Source organism: Homarus americanus, unplaced genomic scaffold, assembly GCF_018991925.1.
Source record: "Homarus americanus isolate GMGI-L3 unplaced genomic scaffold, GMGI_Hamer_2.0 scaffold51859, whole genome shotgun sequence".
NCBI lineage: Eukaryota > Metazoa > Arthropoda > Malacostraca > Decapoda > Nephropidae > Homarus > Homarus americanus.
In genome coordinates, this window is record NW_024711292.1 from 19,714,183 (window position 1) to 19,732,658 (window position 18,476).

Sequence of the window (18,476 nt, forward strand, 5' to 3'; positions counted from 1 at the left end):
TTATGGTGCAGGTGCGAAACAAATTTGTGGTGGGTGTGGATTGATTGACACAGTTGTGGTGATCTTTGTGGGTGGCAGTGTTTAAGGTGTAATTGGGTGGCCTGGGTGTGGTGGGTTGGTTATTAGATGGTGGAGGTGTGGGTGGGGTTGACTACAGGTTTTGGTTGTTCCTGGGTATGGTGGGTGTTGTTGGTGTGATTGGGGTGTTTGGTGGGTTGGAATTGTGGTGGGCCTGGGGTGTGGTGGGTGACACAGGGTGTTGTGGGTTGTCTGTGAATTGTGGGTGGTGTTGTGGGAGGGTGGCCTGGGTGTGGGTGACACAGGTATGGTGGGCCTGGGTGTGGTGGGTGACACTGTATGATTGTGGTTGAACTTTGGGTGTGTTTGGTGAGCAGGCATGGTAGGTGACACAGGTATGGTAGGTGACACAGAGGCATGGTAGGTGACACAGATGCATGGTAGGTGACACAGATGCATGGTAGGTGACTCAGGCATGTAGGTGACACAGGTATGGTAGGTGACACAGGTATGGTAGGTGACAGAGGTGTATATATATATATATATATATATATATATATATATATATATATATATATATATATATATATATATATATATATATATATATATATATATATATATATATATATATATATATATATATATAAGTATATGTATACAGTATATGTAACCGGTCGGAATATACTGGGCTTTAATTTCTCACATGACTTGGGGTTTATTAAAGATTATTAGATGAAATTGCAGTGGAGCGCCCCTTTGAGAAAAATCCCGAACCAGCACAAGAACTCTTAAATTTACTAAACAAAATGAATTGTCCGTGACCTGTGGAAGGATAGCGTCTGTGACTGGGATGAATGAGACACACTGTAAAATCTAGACACTTATATTCCCTCCAACACAACAGACACAATCAAATAATGGTACACCAATATGCACACCTCTTAACCTGAACTTAAAACACTACTCTGGGGAATAAAGGTTATACATGATATTGAAATTATTAGAAACTCAGGCAATGCCTCATTAGACAACAATAAATTTAAAGTATTAAGAAATGTTGCTTGCACACATGAAACAGGCCTTAAGGGCTTTCAACAAAATATTGTCCACCACTGCAGAAATGGCATAAAAATAAGAAATTATTAATTCCACCCTGAATAGCCCTAAAGGGCACTCAATAGAATTATGTTACACCAACAGATGCACACTTGTTAACCTAACTTAAGCACTACTCTGGGGAACAATGGTTATACCTGAAATCGGAATTATAAAGAAATTTTAAATGCATTAAAGGAACTAAATCACAGTATCACTCTGGTTTCAATTAGTGACACAACATTTAAAAACAATACGATAAAAATTATTTAAGAAATATTAAACTACACATGTCGAGATGATATCAGTAACTCAAAAAATGGTATTAACTACACACAAAAATATTATCACTATTATTGAGATGTTACTGGGTCCACCAATACCCGTGAACCATGCTTCACCCAACTCAGCATACACCTGTAATAAGGGAGATAAAATGTTTCTCTAGGTATCCCCTAGACTCCTGGTCTCAGTGTGTGACCATTAATTTACTCAGATAGCCTCAGTGTACTCCCAGTGCATCCATGGGCAGGAAGAGAGAATGCCAGCAGGTGACTATGGCCAGTAGGTAATACTTCTAGCTGACCGAGGGCACGTGGTGTTTTGCACCCACGTGGTAAGAACTGATCACCCAATGCTGATGCTGGTGCCGTTACGTTTTAGTTGTCAGGAGCACTTGTTCACTCAAGATATCCTTTGCTACCCCGCTAACCAGTGACCAGCCTACACTGATCGTTCCAACGGCGACAATCGCCAATCCTCAATCATCAACGGCAGTTAATCTCTCGCAGTCAATCTCTCGCAGTCAAGTGGGTTCTGACGGAACCCTGAAATTAACTCTTTGTTAGCTCTTAATAACTTAATCACTGCCCTATCTAACCCCTATCTGAGATCGAATGAGACTTACTTGTTATACTGCAATAGCGCAACACAGGTGACTAGACCGTGTGACTATTTCTGTGGACGGACGCGCAGGGACGTCCTGTTGGTCTGATCGCTTTCGCGTGACTGAGGACCAACCAGCCTCGCGTCACCCCAAGGCGTTAGCTTAGGCCTACGTGACATATTTTCCGCCTAACTAATAACTTTCTTGGGACACCCGTAACATTATTCAGACTGATAAACGATCTATAATAATTTCAAATTTAATAATAGTCCCTTAACTTCATGAATCGCATCATTATTAATTCGGCAAACTACATTCAATACCGTATAGGCCTAGTTCCAAAAGCTGTCACTACGGGCAGGAGCGCTCTCTTCCTCAGTCGACCTTGAAAACTCAGTATTGCCCATGGCGCGGCGTTTGAAATCACAATGAATTTTCTGAATATTACATATATATATATGCAGTCGGCCCTTCACATGCGTGGGTTTAGCATACACAGATTCGCAAATATGCGGATTGTCCCGCCGGAGGAATATTCTGTACATTGAAGTAATTGAAGTACATTCAAATCGCGCGCCATTCAAATCGCATGCGGTACCGCACACCGCCCCCCACCACACACACACACACACACGCGTCTCGCTGTAACCACACTTGTGTTGACATCAGCATTGTAGGTCGACCCTGATTTTTTTACCAAAAAATCGTTAATTTATGATATTCCTTGTTTATAGGTCGACCCAAGTTTTTGAGGGTAATGGAATAAGAAAACCTTCAGTAAAAACACTCTACGTCCTATAAACTGAGGCTCGCCATGCCTGAAACACAGAGTGCCGAAGGCAAATTGTTTACCATTTATTATTACGACACTTTACACTGAAACGCGGGTAGTTTCAACAAAAATATTGTATATTTCCATTCAAGTATTTATTCAAGTCAATTAGTAGGGAATATTATTGTAATACAACAATGTACAAAAATTTTTTTCTCTTGAGCAAAATATATGACGTTTATATTCAAATTATTGGCTGTCGTGCAAGGATTCCAGCAATGCAAATTATAATCTCCTAACTTTAGTCTGAGATATTATATAAGATAAAAACTGTAAGCCTAAACAAACCCCTGGCTGAGCAGATGGGGGAGGGAGGGACGTAGCCAGCCAGCCAGTGAGGGGTGGGGGGGTGGGGGCTGAGGTGATATGTTTGACAGTTTGAGCCGAAGGTCTCTGTGCGTTTATTTAACAGTCCTACTACGCTTCTCCCATTTTAAAATGCCAGTGAAATGACCTGGGAGAATATAATTAACATTGCTGGGATTCTTGTACAACACTGATTAATTTGAATAGCAACATGCTCTAATTTGCACTAGACATATAACAATTTTAGTACCGTAATGAAATTAGTACATGTACACGCCAGCTTTGCATTAAGGTCATTTATTTCTTTTAGTACGGTGTGTGCATGTAAATGGATGAAAATAAATTAAGAAATTTATGTAAATCTACCCAAAAATACAGTTGAAAACTTTATACTGTATTATAAAATGTACTTCACAGTATTGTACACTAATGAACTACATTTTTATATCTTGAGCAAAATCTATGACGTTTATATTCAAATTATTGGCTGTCTTGCAAGGATTCCAGCAATGCAAATTATAATCTCCTAACTTTAGTCTGAGATATTATATAAAATAAACACCTTAAAGAATAAAGTTATCACCAATCTTTTGTCTGGGAACACAAGGAGGGAGGTAGCCAGGGAGCATGGGAGGGAGGCGGGGGCGGGAGGTGAAGTGACAGAGTGTGGTGTTTGTTTATTTATTTGAGATAAGATGTGACTCTTGGCACTGAAGGCCTACTGTTTATTTATCATTACTTAAGAGTGACTAAGCTCTTCTCATAATTTGCCACCCAAACGACCTGGGTGAATATAACTTACATTGCTGGGATTCTTTAAGATAGTGATTTATTTGAATACCTGTATAAACAATCTATATTTGCAATAGACATAACAATTTAAGTACCGTAATCATTTAATACATGTACAGTACAGGTTTGTTCCATGGTAAAATCTTTTGAACAACGAAAGAAAGCGAAAGTCACTGTTTTCGTTATGATTTTATCCCACTTTCCACTGTAATACGTACGTCATTTCAGCAAAAATATTACATTTCCATATTTATTTCTGAGAATATATTCATTCAGTCACAGTTAAGGTAAAATATACTTGTGATGTAACATTTTAATGAAAATACCCGGTATTTAGAAATACGGTATAATAGTTTTCTTTTGTTTCAAATTTAATTAACAAAGATTGATGTTTCAAATGTAATGAACAAAAATTTATGTACAGTATCTATAAATAAACTTTAAAAAATGAATACTTTATGTTTTACATTGTCCTGTGCATACCATACCATGCATTTGGCTACTTTGGGCTTGCTATGATGACGCAAGAGATCTGCCCTGGCAACTGTGCCGACACTCACAGCCGGTGGTGCGTTGGTGCGTCGTTTCCATTGTTTACTGGTAGTTACTGGAAAATATTTTTCAACCTAACGAAACTATTACCCGTTTAGAGGTCGACCCCCAATTTTTTGCCAAATAATTTGGTCTTAAAAACTTGAACTACACACAGGTATATACGGTAGGACATGGGGCCAGGGATTTTTTGGGGGCAAAAAGTACAATTACCCTTTCTTAACTAGGGTTCATGTGATTTCTGTGATTGCTGCAAACTGAACTTTCACTTAACGGGTTTTCCACCTCTGGCAGTGTCCGCTCAGAGCTATTTTAATTCCGCCCCGCCACCTGCCTGCCTGCCTGCCTGCCTGTTTTAGCTCATAAAATTCATACAAATTCCGGCAGAATATAATTTACATTGCTGGAATTCTTACAATATGATGATCATTTTGAATATAAACATCATAGATTTTAATTAGACATATATTAGATATAATGTTTACTCTGAGTAAATATGTTATTTTTTGTGCAAAATATATGACATTTGTATTCAAATATTCCTGGTACAAGAATCCAGCAATGTTAATTATATTATCCTAACTAGTTTGAGGTATTATTTATTACTAAAAGGTAAATATTCTGGTTTTCCCACACATCTGGTAGAGGGTTGGTGGGGGGTGGGAGGAGGGACGACCGACCATCTGTTCGGGTGAAGAATATTTTTTTATTAACTTAAGATATTTGTTTAATAAATTCAAACAAATTACCCGGTCAGAATATAATTTTTGCTGGAATTCTTATAATTTGATGATCATTTTGAATATAAACATCATGAATTTTGCATTAGACATACAAATTTTAGAAATAATATTTACTCTGAGTAAATATGTTATCTTGTGCAAAATATATGACATTTATATTCAAAATTATATTATCCTAACTTTAATCTGAGGTATTATTTAATACTAAATGTTAAAATTTAGTTTTTACCCAACATCTCTTGAAGGATTGGTGGGATGGGGGGTTGGGACGGACCGCGCGGTTGGAAGGAGGCAAGGTGGGAATTTGATTGACAGATAGTGTCGTGAAGAAATATTTTTTTATTAACTGAAGATATTTGTTTTAGCTCATAAAATTCATACAAATTACCCGGCAAGAATATAATTTACATTGCTGGAATTCTTACAATTTGGTGATCATTTTGAATATAAACATCATAGATTTTGCATTAGACATACAAATTTTAGATATAATGTTTACTCTGAGTAAATATGTTATCTTTTGTATTATCCTAACTTTAGTTTGAGGTATTATTTATTAAAATTTAGTGGTTTTCCCCCCAAAATTTCTCAGAGAGGGAAGAGCCAGCAGTGTAGTGTGAGAGAGGGAGGAGTTGGTCCATTATTTGAATGGACATTAACTGTATTTCTCTATTTCTCTTAAGTAATTATTGTGCATGTACCATCATAAAATTAAGATGTTATTTTTACTAGAACATAGGTATTGTGTCTGGAAAAAGTGGAGTTTGGGGGTCGGGCCAGTTTCTATTGGAATTAATCCCATATGTTCTGTTGTTCACTTGGTTTTCACTTCTGGTACCCTGTGGGTTTTATTATTAGCGTTAAGCGGTACTATTACAGATTTTTAACATTCACGGGTATCTCTGTTACTCCAACCGCGTATGTTAAGGCTGACTGTGTGTGTGTGTATATATATATATATATATATATATATATATATATATATATATATATATATATATATATATATTCATTTATTGAAACTCATTTACATGCACACACTGTCCTAAGGGCAAAGCTGAACTGTACATGTAATCAAAATTATGTGCAAAATGATTACTAAAATTTTTGTGTAGTGCAAACTATGGCATGTTTACATTCAAATTAATCAATATCTTATAAGAATTCCAGCAATGTTAATTATATTCTCCCCGGTCACTTCTATGCAATTTTATGAACAAAAACTCAACTAAACAACATAAATAAACAAATTAAATACTTCACCTCTGACCTTCGGTGCTAACTGTCCTTTATACACCTCACCTCCTGCTCCCCTCTCTTCCCACCTTCCCTCCCTCCCATCCTCCCTCCCTCTCCCCCATCTGCCCAGACAGGGTCTTAGGCTTACAGTTTTTATTTATATAATATCTCATACTAAAGTTGGGAGAATATAATTTGCATTGCTGGAATCCTTGCAAGACAGCGAATATGTTGAATATAAATGTCGTATATTTTGTACAAGAGATAAAATTTTTTGCTCTGTAATAAAATTCATAAATTAGATATAAAATTGTTATGTCTAATGCAAATTATAGCTTGTTTATATTCAAACTAATCACTATCTTATATTAATTCATTATATCTCCAAGTCATTCTGCTAGCTTTTAAAATGAAGAAGCTTAGGAGGACTGTTAAATAAACACAAGAGACCCGCCTCAAACTGTCAAACATATCCTCACCCCCGCTCCCCGCTCACTCCTTTCCTCCCTCCCTCCCTCACTGGCTGGCTGGCTGCTCCCTCCCCAGGCCAGGTTTTGAGCAGTTTTATCTTATATAATACAGTGGTCCATCGGGTTACTGAAACACAATTCGTTCAGAAGGTCGTTAGTTTAGCCAAAACCATTTCAATGGGATTTGGGGTAATTGGTTCCAGCTCACCGAAATACATACAAAATAAAAATAAATGCAGTAAAGTACTTACTTTGAGGTGTGCATGTAGAAGGCTCCTGGTTGATGATGATGGGAATTAGAAATGGGGATGGAGGAGAAGAAGGAGAAAGGATAGAGTGGAAATGAAATCACCCCATGCTTCATGCTGCCATTTCACCCATAAGTTCACTTGGTGTAATTCAAGATTATTTTCTTTAAATCAACACTGCACTGCACTATATATTGTCACTATGCATAATAAATTTCAAATGACCAATAATTGTACAAAAAGCATAAAAGTAGTTTATGTTCAAGAGAGTCTCAAGCAAGATGCTTCCTCCACTGAGCAGAGAGACAAACTGACGCCATTCTGGGTGAGTCGTTGTGGCTGTTGTAGCTAAAAACTAGTTCCCTGTACTCAATTATGTTAAATAATTGTTAAAATGACTAAAAATTTTAATAAAAAATTTGGAAAATTCTTGAATAGTACAACCTTCTTGATATTTACTCAAATGGTAACAAATTTAAGTCCTAGAACTGATTACTATATTGGCGGACTAATACTACAGCTGGTGAGTAGGTGAAAAAGCGAAAACATGTTGGGAAAAATTCGTAAGGAATTCGTTAACCGAATTTTTTTCATTAATCGAATTGAATATTCTTATGGAAGGTAATTCGTTAACCGAGGCGTTCGTTAACCGAGGGATCACTGTATCTCAGACTAACGGTAGGAGAATATAATTTGCATTCCTGGAATCCTTGCAAGACAGCGAATAATTTGAATATAAACGTCATATATTTTGCACGAGAGATAAAAATTAATCACCTGTATCACATTACAGTAGTGATTTAAGAGTAAAAGTGTATATATCGCGATATATATATATCTTGATAAAATCAGCGGAAAAAATGGAAACAACGAAGTACCTTAGCTTTAGTCCCGTTAGTTGGTCCCTCAAGCTTCTAAATATTAATGTTGTTTTCAAGTATGACTCAACCATTACCAATATGTTAATAAGGAATAGCCCAAGTTTGAATGTAAATGGAAGTGTTTATTGTATTCCATGTAGCAAATGTAATTGTAATTATGTAGGTCAGACAGGAAAACACTGCAGCTCAGAATCAAACAACATAAGTATAATATCAGAACTGCATCTGAAAGCAGTGCCTTGTTAGTTCATGTTAGGAATAATAATCACCCATTGCTTGGGAAGGTTAGAAGTATTCAAATCATCTTGTGTCAGAAAGACTTCTGGTTGAAGCTAGTTTGATTAAGGAATTAAAATCAATAAACCTTAGTGATGGTCAGTTCAAAACTGATAATATGTTACATAATTTTTGTCAGTGGGTTAAAAATGCTTTGAAAACCTTTGATCTTGATGTGATAGTTATTTTGTGGGTCCCTTTTCTGACCTGACCTGTCTAGTCACGTCATCACCCTTCTCTTAAGCTCCTCTACTTGTGTGTTGGTGTGGGGATTAGTGGATGTCATCATTATGCCTGACCTCATGTTTTTAGGTCACCCTGTATATTTAAGCCTCTCTCTGTCCGTGTAATCCAGTTGCCTCTGAAGATGTCTTGAATAAGACAAGCTAAGGTACTCCGTTGTTTCCATTTTCGTGTGATTTTATCAAGATTTATCTTATCCACGTTTTCATTGTTAGTTACATGATATATATATATATATATATAAACGATGGGGTTAGGGACTGACATCCAGGTCGTAAGTCGGAAATGCTTAAATAACACATAGAAAATCGAAAATTTGGGTCTCTTTTTCTTCTCAGCACCACAAAACACTCACTTTTAAGCTTGCCAGCCACTTTAAAGTGAATTACAGATGAAAATTTTGTCTGTGTACTGACTTTGGGACTCAAGAATACATAATTTGACCACATTTTGGTATTACCGAGGCTGTCGTAAGTGCGGGTGGACTTAAGTCGAGTCGGTCGTAAGTCGGGGACTACCTGTAGAGAGATTTCAGGGTGATTTAGGGGAATTTTAGAAGTGTTTCTGACTATGCATTTTTGGCTTTACTTTGTATATACCCAATATCCCATTGAAACAATGGTTTCGGTTAACGAACAACCCTCTGGAACGAATTGAGTTCGTTAACCGAGGGACCACTGTATATATATCCTCCCCGACTTTCGACGGGGTTAGGGACGCAAATCCAGGTTGTAAGTCGGAAATGAAAAAAAATAATCTAAAATGAAATACAGTACAGTAAAAGTAATCAATAATGAGGAATGGATACAGTGTGACTGAGCACTTACCTTTAATGTAGTCAGCTGAATGCACACGGGGCCCCCATAATTTTCTATTTACAGGTATACATGGAGACTATAATAATTGGATGAAGCAGAGGAGGAGACAGGGCTGGGTGGGTCATCAATGTCGCTTTCTTCAGACAGGTTTACGTACAGGGGAAACTTGCTCATTGAAGGTATTGGATCATCTTTAGGGAGTGAAGAGGCAGCACTAGTGGGGCTTGAGGAGACAGCAATGGGGGACTTCTTAAAATAGATATCCAATTTAGGCTGCACAGTTTGCGTTTTCTTTTCATTGTAAATTTCCCTATATCAAGCAAGTGCATCTTTGACCATTCTGTCAACTTTGGCAAAATGCGCATAATTTTGATCCATTTCGTCAAACATTTGCATCCCCTTATTAATTGTAGCAAATGCCTCTGCCATTTGCTTCACTGAAAAATTTTTGGGGGGTGCAGGTTCTTCTACATTTCGACTCGCTTCTTCCTCTGCATTTTTCTGTGCTTCCAGTTTGATAAGATCCTCATTACTTAGCTCTTCTGCTACACTTTCAACCAACTGTTCAACATCTTCATTTTCAATTTCTAACTGAGCTGTTTACCTAAATCCACTATCTTGTTACTAATCTCAGAAATAACTTCATTTTCATTAAATCCTCTGAAACTGTTCACATATCTTTTCAGTATTTTCTTCCATATTCCATTCATGCACTAACCTGTAACCTCATCCCATGCTGCAGCTATGTTCTTTATACATTTCAAAATGTTATACTCTTTCCAAAACTGTCTGAGCGTTTTCTCACCTTCAGTAGCAGCAACAGCCTGAGCAAAGGCCGTACTTAAATAATTTGCTTTTAAAGCTGCAATGGCACCTTGATCCATGAGTTGGATGATAGAGGTAGTGTTAGGTGGAATGTAGACTACCTTAGCATCAGGGTGCATGTCGTCCAGGTGTGGTGGGTGTCCCAGAGCATTATCCAAAATCAGCAAAATCTTGAATGCAATCCCTTGTTGCAGACAATACTACTTGGCTCGAGGAATGAAACAATTCATGGACCAATTCTCAAACAGTACAGTGAGTTCTGCTATAACGTGTGTTTTGATAACGCGAATTTGCTCTAACGCGATTTATGAATTAGGAACGATATTTGTATAACGCGAACGCTTGTTTGCTATAACGCGATTTTTGCTTACTATCTCTCCAATTTTGTGGTATTAACTGTGAATATGGTAAAGAAGAATATCTCCAAGAAGCTTTCTGGTGATAGAATTCCCTGTGATGATCGTAAAAGAAAGGATATAACACTTGAAGAGAAGCTCGATGTTATCAACCTCAAAATCACCCTTCTCCCCCATCAAGTTACATTCATATTTTTTCAGGGTAAAGTGTTACATTTACTGTATGATTTCATTATTAGATATGAATGTAACCTTTATTTAGACTGTGCTATCCTTTGTGTTAGGCTAACTACTAAATTTTTTCGATTTCGAGTAATCTGCTCCGAACCCTATTTTCTCCATAAGCCCTGTTATTTCTATTACGCGATTTTCTATAACACGATATTTTACAAGAACACAATTATCGCGTTATAGCAGAACTACCTGTACTAGGATCATCCAGGCATTCTTGCTACTGTGATAAAACACTGGCAGTCTGTGCTTGCTGACATGTTTAAAAGCCCTGGGGTTCTTTGAATGATAAATCATGAAGGGCTTGGTCTTGAAACCAGCAACATTCCCCCCCAACAGAAGTGTAATTCAGTCCTTGAATCCTGGCATTGTTTTTGCCTCATTGTGGATGTGTGTCCGTTCAGGCATGCGCTTCCCGAATAATCTAGTTTCATCCACATTGAATATTTGCTCAGGCAAATAATTTCCTTCCACGATCACGATCTAGCTCCTCCTTAAAAGCTTCGGCAGCACCAACATCAGCAGTAGCTGCCTCTCCACTCACCTTAACATTATGTAAACTGTAGCTGTTCTTAAATCTGTTAAACCACCCATGACTTGCTGTGAAGGTTGTCGCACTCATCTCCTGCCTGCTCCTTCAGGCTTTTGAATAGGCTTCTTGCCTTAGCCTGTAAGGTTAGAAGGCTTAAGAGTACACGCTTTGAAGATAATAATGCAGTATGAAAATGGAAAAACTGTAGCAACCATTTCATGCGACCTAGGCTTCTCTTATTCTCGTATTCGTGAGGAATGAATTCGTGAGGCAGTGAAAGGATCAGCACCTATAAAGGGAACAATAATAAAGAATAAAAGACAAGGTCCTCTTCATGAGATGGAAAAATTACTTGTGGTGTGGATGGAAGATCAGATACAAAAGCGTGTACCCTTAAGCCTTCTAACCCTACAGGCTAAGGTAAGAAGCCTTTTCAAAAGCCTGAAGGAGCGAGCAGGAGATGAGTGCGAGCAAACGTCCACAGCAAGACATGGGTGGTTTAACAGATTTAAGAGCCGCTACAGTTTACATGATGTAAAGGTGAGTGGAGAGGCAGGAAGTGCTGATGTGGGTGCTGCCAAAGTCTTTAAGAAGGAGCTAGATCGTTTCATCGTGGAGGGAAATTATTTGCCTGAGCAAATATTCAATGTGGATGAAACTGGATTATTATGGAAGCACATGCCAGAACGGTCATACATCCACAAAGAGGCGAAAACAATGCCAGGATTCAAGGCCTTCAAGGACCGAATTACACTTCTGTTGGGGGGGAATGTAGCTGGTTTCAAGATAAAGCCCTTCATGATCTATCATTCAGAGAACCCAGGGCTTTTAAACATGTCAGCAGACACACATTCCCAGTGTTTTAGCGCAGTAACAAGAAAGCCTGGATGACCCAAGTACTGTTTGAGAATTGGTTCATGACTTGTTTCATTCCTCGAGCCAAGGAGTATTGTCTGCCGCAAGGGATTGCATTCAAGACTTTGTTAATTTTGGATAATGCTCCGGGACACCCACCACACCTGGACGACATGCACCCTGATGTTAAGGTAGTCTACATTCCACCTAACACTACCTCTATCATCCAACCCATGGATCAAGGTGCTATTGCAGCTTTTAAAGCAAATTATTTACTTACGACCGTCGCTCAGGCTGTTACTGCTGCTGAAGGTGAGAAAACGCTCAGAGAGTTTTTGGAAGGATTACAACATTTTGAAATGTATAAAGAACATAGCTGCAGCATGGGATGAGGTTACAGGTCAGTTCATGAATGGAATATGGAAGAGAGTCCTGAAAAGATATGTGAACAGTTTCAGAGGATTTAATGAAGATGAAGCAGTTTCTGAGATTAGTAACAAGATAGTGGAGTTGGGTAAACAGCTTGAGCTAGAATAAAAATTGATAATGAAGATGTTGAGCAGTTGGTTTAAAGTGTAGCAGAAGAGCAAAGTAATGAGGATCTTATTGAACTGGAAGCACTGAAGAATGCAGAGGAAGAAGAGGGTCAATATATAGAAGAACCTGCACCCCGCAAAATTTTATAGTGAAGCAAATGGCAGAGGCATTTGCTACAATTAATAAGGGGATGCAAATTTTTGACGGAATGGGTCAAAATGTTGAGCGTTTTGCCAAAGTTGACAGAATGGTCCAAGATGCACTTGCTTGCTACAGGGAAATTTATAATGAAAAGAAAAAGCATACTGTGCAGTCTTAATTGGACATATATTTTAAGAAGTCCCCCATTGCTGTTTCCTCACGCCCCACCAGTGCTGCCTCTTCACTCCCTAAAGATGATTCAATACCTTCAACCAGCAAGTTTCCACGGTACATAAACCTGTATGAAGGAATCGACATTGATAACCCACCCAGCCCTGTCTCCTCCTCTGCTACATCCAGTTAATGTAGTCTCTATGTAGAAAATTATGGGGGCCCCGTGTGCATTCAGCTGACTACATTAAAGGTAAGTGTACAGTAACACTGTATTCGTTCTTTATTATTGATTACTTTTACTGTATTGTATTTAATTTTAGATTTTCTATGTAATATTTTTTGGATTTTCGACTTCCTTCCTGGATTTGGGTCTCTAACGCCGCCGTAAGTCGGGGAGCAGCTAATGAAAGTAAAAAAATAAGTCATCAGGTAAATAATGTAAATTTCAAGTTTAACCCCGTTTGTTTTGGCGTTCATTCGTAAGTCAGACGTTCATAAGTCGGGGACCCCTGTACTTATGTTTACTCAGTTGCGTAATATTAAATTCGCATCAGCATCGTAACAAATGTGTTCCCTAATACATTCTTACATTATATCTAATTTGTGTGATAAATACACATTATAGTAGATCTTACTAAACAGTGTTTTGTTGAATGGAATTACGCATCATAATTTCTGAGTTATATCTTCTCCATATGAGGGAGACATTATATTTTTTTCTCTACTGCTACTTCTTAATAATGGTCATGTGATTGTTGCACCTTCAATTCTAAGTTAATTTCCCTATACAGTCTCTCCTCTACTTACGACATACTCGACTTACGACAACCTGGACATACGACGGCCGTGGTCGTATAAAATATTTTTCACATTATGTATTATCGAGTCCTGATGTTAGTGATCGCGCTGCTTACTGACAAATTTTTGTTTGTAATTCCCTTTAAAATGGCTGGCAAGCATAAAAGTGAGAGTTCTCGTGGTGCTGAGAAGAAAGAGAGACACCCATTTTCGAATTCCTATGTATTATTTTCGCCTTTTCGACTTACGACCAATTCGACTTAAGACCTGTTCGTCGGGACGGAACCCCGTCTTGAGTCGAGGAGAGACTGTACTTTTTTATCTTTAAGTTTTGGCACATTTTAAGGATTATTTGAGGTTGAAGGTTAAACAACCCAAGAATATATATAATGAGCTGTTTTTGGGTAAGGTTTGATCAGTTCAGATGAAAGTTGATAGAACACCTTGCTGTAGGCCTCATATAGTGATACCATTGTACAGTCACAATTCAAAGTTATTTTACCTTCTGACTGTAGGGAAGGTGAAGCCAAGGTTGAAGAAGAGCCAGGTGAATTAACATACACTTGTTCAGTAGCTTGGTGATGATCCATGATAATGGTGGGCCTCACACACCAGCACCTCAACACAGTCACTTAGGCAAAGCAGAGAAGTACAGGTATGAAATATGATTAAAAAGATTGACATGATATGGTATGTTGTTTGGACTACAGTATATTTATTTTATGAATACTGTATTATTATTTAACGACAGTACAAGCAAAGTGCATGCCCGTTCGCCTTGCCTTTTTTCAACTTTGGCTTTGCCTTCTCTCCAGCCAGGGGGGAGGGGGTGAGAAACTGGATTGTGACTGTACAGGTGTCAAAGTTGAATAATAATGCCTAGTTTTAGGCTCATTATAGCTCCAAGTAAATCAATTGGGATTGGACATGTTGTATTTTACTTGCAAATGTTTTTTCATTAATTGGAAATTAAAATAAACAGGGAACTGCTGTTGTCACAATGGCAACGAACCGTCCTGTTGTAGCCACAGCTGTAAGTATGCCATCATCTCGGTCCACTGGCGTGACGGCTTCAACTGTGAGCAGCCCGAGGCAGGTAATGGCATCTCCAGCGACAACAGTTGCATCTAAACTAGGAGGTTCAACTTCCATCGTACGCAAGACTCACACCAATGTTGTGGTGTCATCAGGTAACTAATAACTTTCTTGCACTGTCTCTGAATTTACAGTATATTACATGTTGATTCAGCAAAGAACAGGTGAATATCAATTTTCGCCCGGGATCATGTGCGTCATATCAGCTATGAGGTGAGTCAACTGGATGGCATGTTGCAGACAGTAAGCAAACCTCTTTAATTGATTGGATGGGTAGGGTGAAATATGCTTTTGAAAGTGTTGTATGTTTTTTCCTAATATCCCCGCAATTATTTCCATATTGGTGAATGTTAGAATTCTTTAAAAGATCCATGCCTACATTCAGTTTAATTAAGTCAAACCCATTAAAGTGCTTCTCAGATTTTGTTGTTATTGCAGCAGGATTTTGTGAGAATTGTTGTTTACTAATGGTAGCCAGCAGTTTCTGCTAGTATGACACTCATAAATAATTATCCAACACTTCAACTATAACAAGGTTTGAATTATGCATAAAAGATATGAGAAAATAGGAAATCTCACCTGACTGCATGTGGTGCAACCCTCTCCCAACACTGCTAAGCCACATGGCTACATCCAGCTTAAGATGTACTAAAATCCGGAAGCTCACCTAAGTTAGGTGACCTGATCAGTAACACGTTACCTCACTTCTGGAGCTGTATTACACATGTGCAATTCACACAACAGTCTGTGGTAGGGCACCCTAACTCTATACTGTACACTATCTTCTTTATGTATATTCAGTACAGTGGTCCCTCGGTTAACGAGCACAATCCGTTCTAGAAGGTTGCTCGTTAACCGAAAAACTCGTTAACCGAAACCATTGTCTCAATGGGTTTTTGGGTAATTGGTTCCAGCTCACCGAAAATTGCCTAAATTCAACAAAAAAGGTAGAAAAGTACACTTACTTTGAGGTGTGTATGTAGAAGGCTCCTGGATGATGATGATGATGATGGGAATTAGAATGGGGGTGGAGGAGAAGGGAGAAGAGAAGGCATTGGGGTGGAAGAGAAGTCACCCCATGGCACCATTTCACCCATAAAATTTTAGTTCTCTTGGTGTAATTCAAGATTATTTTCTTTAAATCAACACTGCACTGCAATATATATTGTCAATATGTAAAATATATTTCAAAATGACCAATAATTTGCTTGGAAACACAGAAAAAAAGCGTTTAGTTGAAGAGAGTCTCAAGCAAGATGTTACCTCCACTGAAAAGACACAAAGACTGACGCCTGTGTGGTGTGTTGGCAGGCTGGATGGCGCGCATTAAACTAGTGACCTTCCCTTCAATTATGTTCAATAATTGTTAAAATGACTAAAAAAATTAATATTAAACTTTTAAAATTATTGAATAGTATAAGCTTCTTGATATTTACTAAAATGGTAAGGAATTTAAGCCCTAGAACCGATTACTGTATTGGCGGACTAATACTACAGCTGGTGGACCGCCAAATGCAAGCGAAAACATGCTCAGGTCGGCTCATAAAAAACTCGTTAATCGAGGGATTGCTCGTTAACCGAAGCTAAGAATCTTATGGAAGGTAACTCGTTAACCGAAATCTCGTTAACCGAGGCACTCGTTAACCGAGGGACCACTGTACTGTATTTGGGAATTATACCCAAATTAAAAGACAGGAACTTTAATGAAAACAAAAGAGTTTCGATGTCCTCTGACAGCCTCTTCTCCTATGAGTAAATTAATTATACTGTAATGTTGCCTTATTGTCTGCTTGATTATTGTCATATTGAATTGATTAGATTTTTACTATTTTCATCCACATAATTTTTTATGTACAGTTACCTAGAGTTTCACCTGGTACAGTTAGTGTTGCAAGTCCTCTCTCTCCATGATGTATGAACCCAGAGAGTATTGAAACATGATTCCGAAGCACTCACGAATTAGGGGGAGACTCCTGGAATGGCCCAAGGAACCTTGCAATAGTAGCTAGGCTGCTAAATAAGCATTCCACCTCTATCTCTGAAATACAAGCATTTTTTGCATGGTTATTGTTCTTATACAGGTTACAAAATAGAATGTCATTGGCTCTAATCTGCTATATTGCAAGTCAGTGGAAGTGTGGGGAAATGTTGTGACATAAGCAGAGTTGTAAAGTAACTAAATAAATTTACTTGATTTCTGTACTCAAGTACTCAAATTTTTTAGTAATTTTACTTTTACTCAAGTATGGTTTTCTAATACTTTTACTCCAATACAATTGAAAAAAACAAAAATTGTTACTCGTTACATTCCCCAAAGAAAGAGTTTTAATTTCTGTGGCAAACTAATAATATATTTTTTAATTACAGTTGGGTCTTCATTTACGTGGTCAATTGAACCCACGGAGTACCACGTAAAACGAGAAATGCGTAAATGAAATAACAGAACATATGGGATTAATTGAAATAGAGACTGGGCCGACCCCCAAACTCCACTTTTTCCGACACAGTACCGACACAATACCAACGTTGTAGTAAAAATAACATCTTAAATTTATGATGGTATGCACACACAATTAATATTTAAGAGAAATACAGTCACCGGTTAATGTCCATTCAAATAATGGACTCCACTCCCGCCCCCTCTTCCCATGCTTGCTGGCTCCTCCCTCTCTGAGAAATGTTTGGGGGAAAACACTAGGCTTACATATTTAGTCATAAATAATACAGTGGGGTATGCTATAACGAATGGATCCTACTATGAATATTCCTATAATGAACGGTTTTACCTATAAAATTGAGAATGCTATAACGAACGAAACTCCTACAACGAACATTATTTAAAAATTTTTTTTTTCTTTTTTACTAATTTATTGTTTTTTTATTACAAGTATTAATGATATTCTTTATTTCAGGGGTTTAGATGCATATTTATGCACTTTTTTAAAATTTTTACAATTTTTTATTATGCAGTTGTACCCCGCTTAACGCGGTTTCACTTAACACGATTTCTCATATACGCGGTGCCTCGCCAGAACCGAACTTTCACTTAACGCGGTTCATCTACTCATATACGCGAGAAGCGGTGAAGGCACGATGCGCACAAGGCCGCCCAGTCATCAAAACATTACCGAGTTCTTCACCCGCCACCCACCACAGCCGGCCCAAGTCAGTGATAGTGATAATTATAGTGAGGATATAGACTTATATGGACTTTGAGGGGTTTGACAAAGAGGCCCTGCAAGCCTCTGTGGTGGATAGTGATACAATTAATACACGTGATACAGGTGAGGGCCAATAATCTGCCCTCTGCCTCGGAACCAAACCCCCATCCCCGTGTGCCCAGACATCTTTTCTACTAATGTAAGTGTTAAAAACCTAATATTATTGATATTTCTCTTAATTATTAATTGTGTGTGCATACCATCATAAAGTTAAGATAATATTTTTACTACAACATAGTTGTGTGTCGTCAAAAAGTGGAGTTTGGGGGTCGGGCCAGTCTCTATTGGAATTAACGTACGTAACTTCTA

At 38.0% G+C, this 18,476-nt stretch overlaps 1 protein-coding gene across 1 annotated transcript in view; it reads left to right on the forward strand.

Annotated features, from left to right (window-relative positions):
• Positions 1-18,476, forward strand: part of LOC121855423 — a gene marked incomplete in the record, with an annotated part of 222,586 nt that overhangs the window by 119,156 nt on the left and 84,954 nt on the right. The window contains 1 exon segment of the mRNA XM_042350390.1: positions 14,834-15,041. Within this exon segment, the coding sequence (XP_042206324.1) occupies positions 14,834-15,041 (208 nt within the window).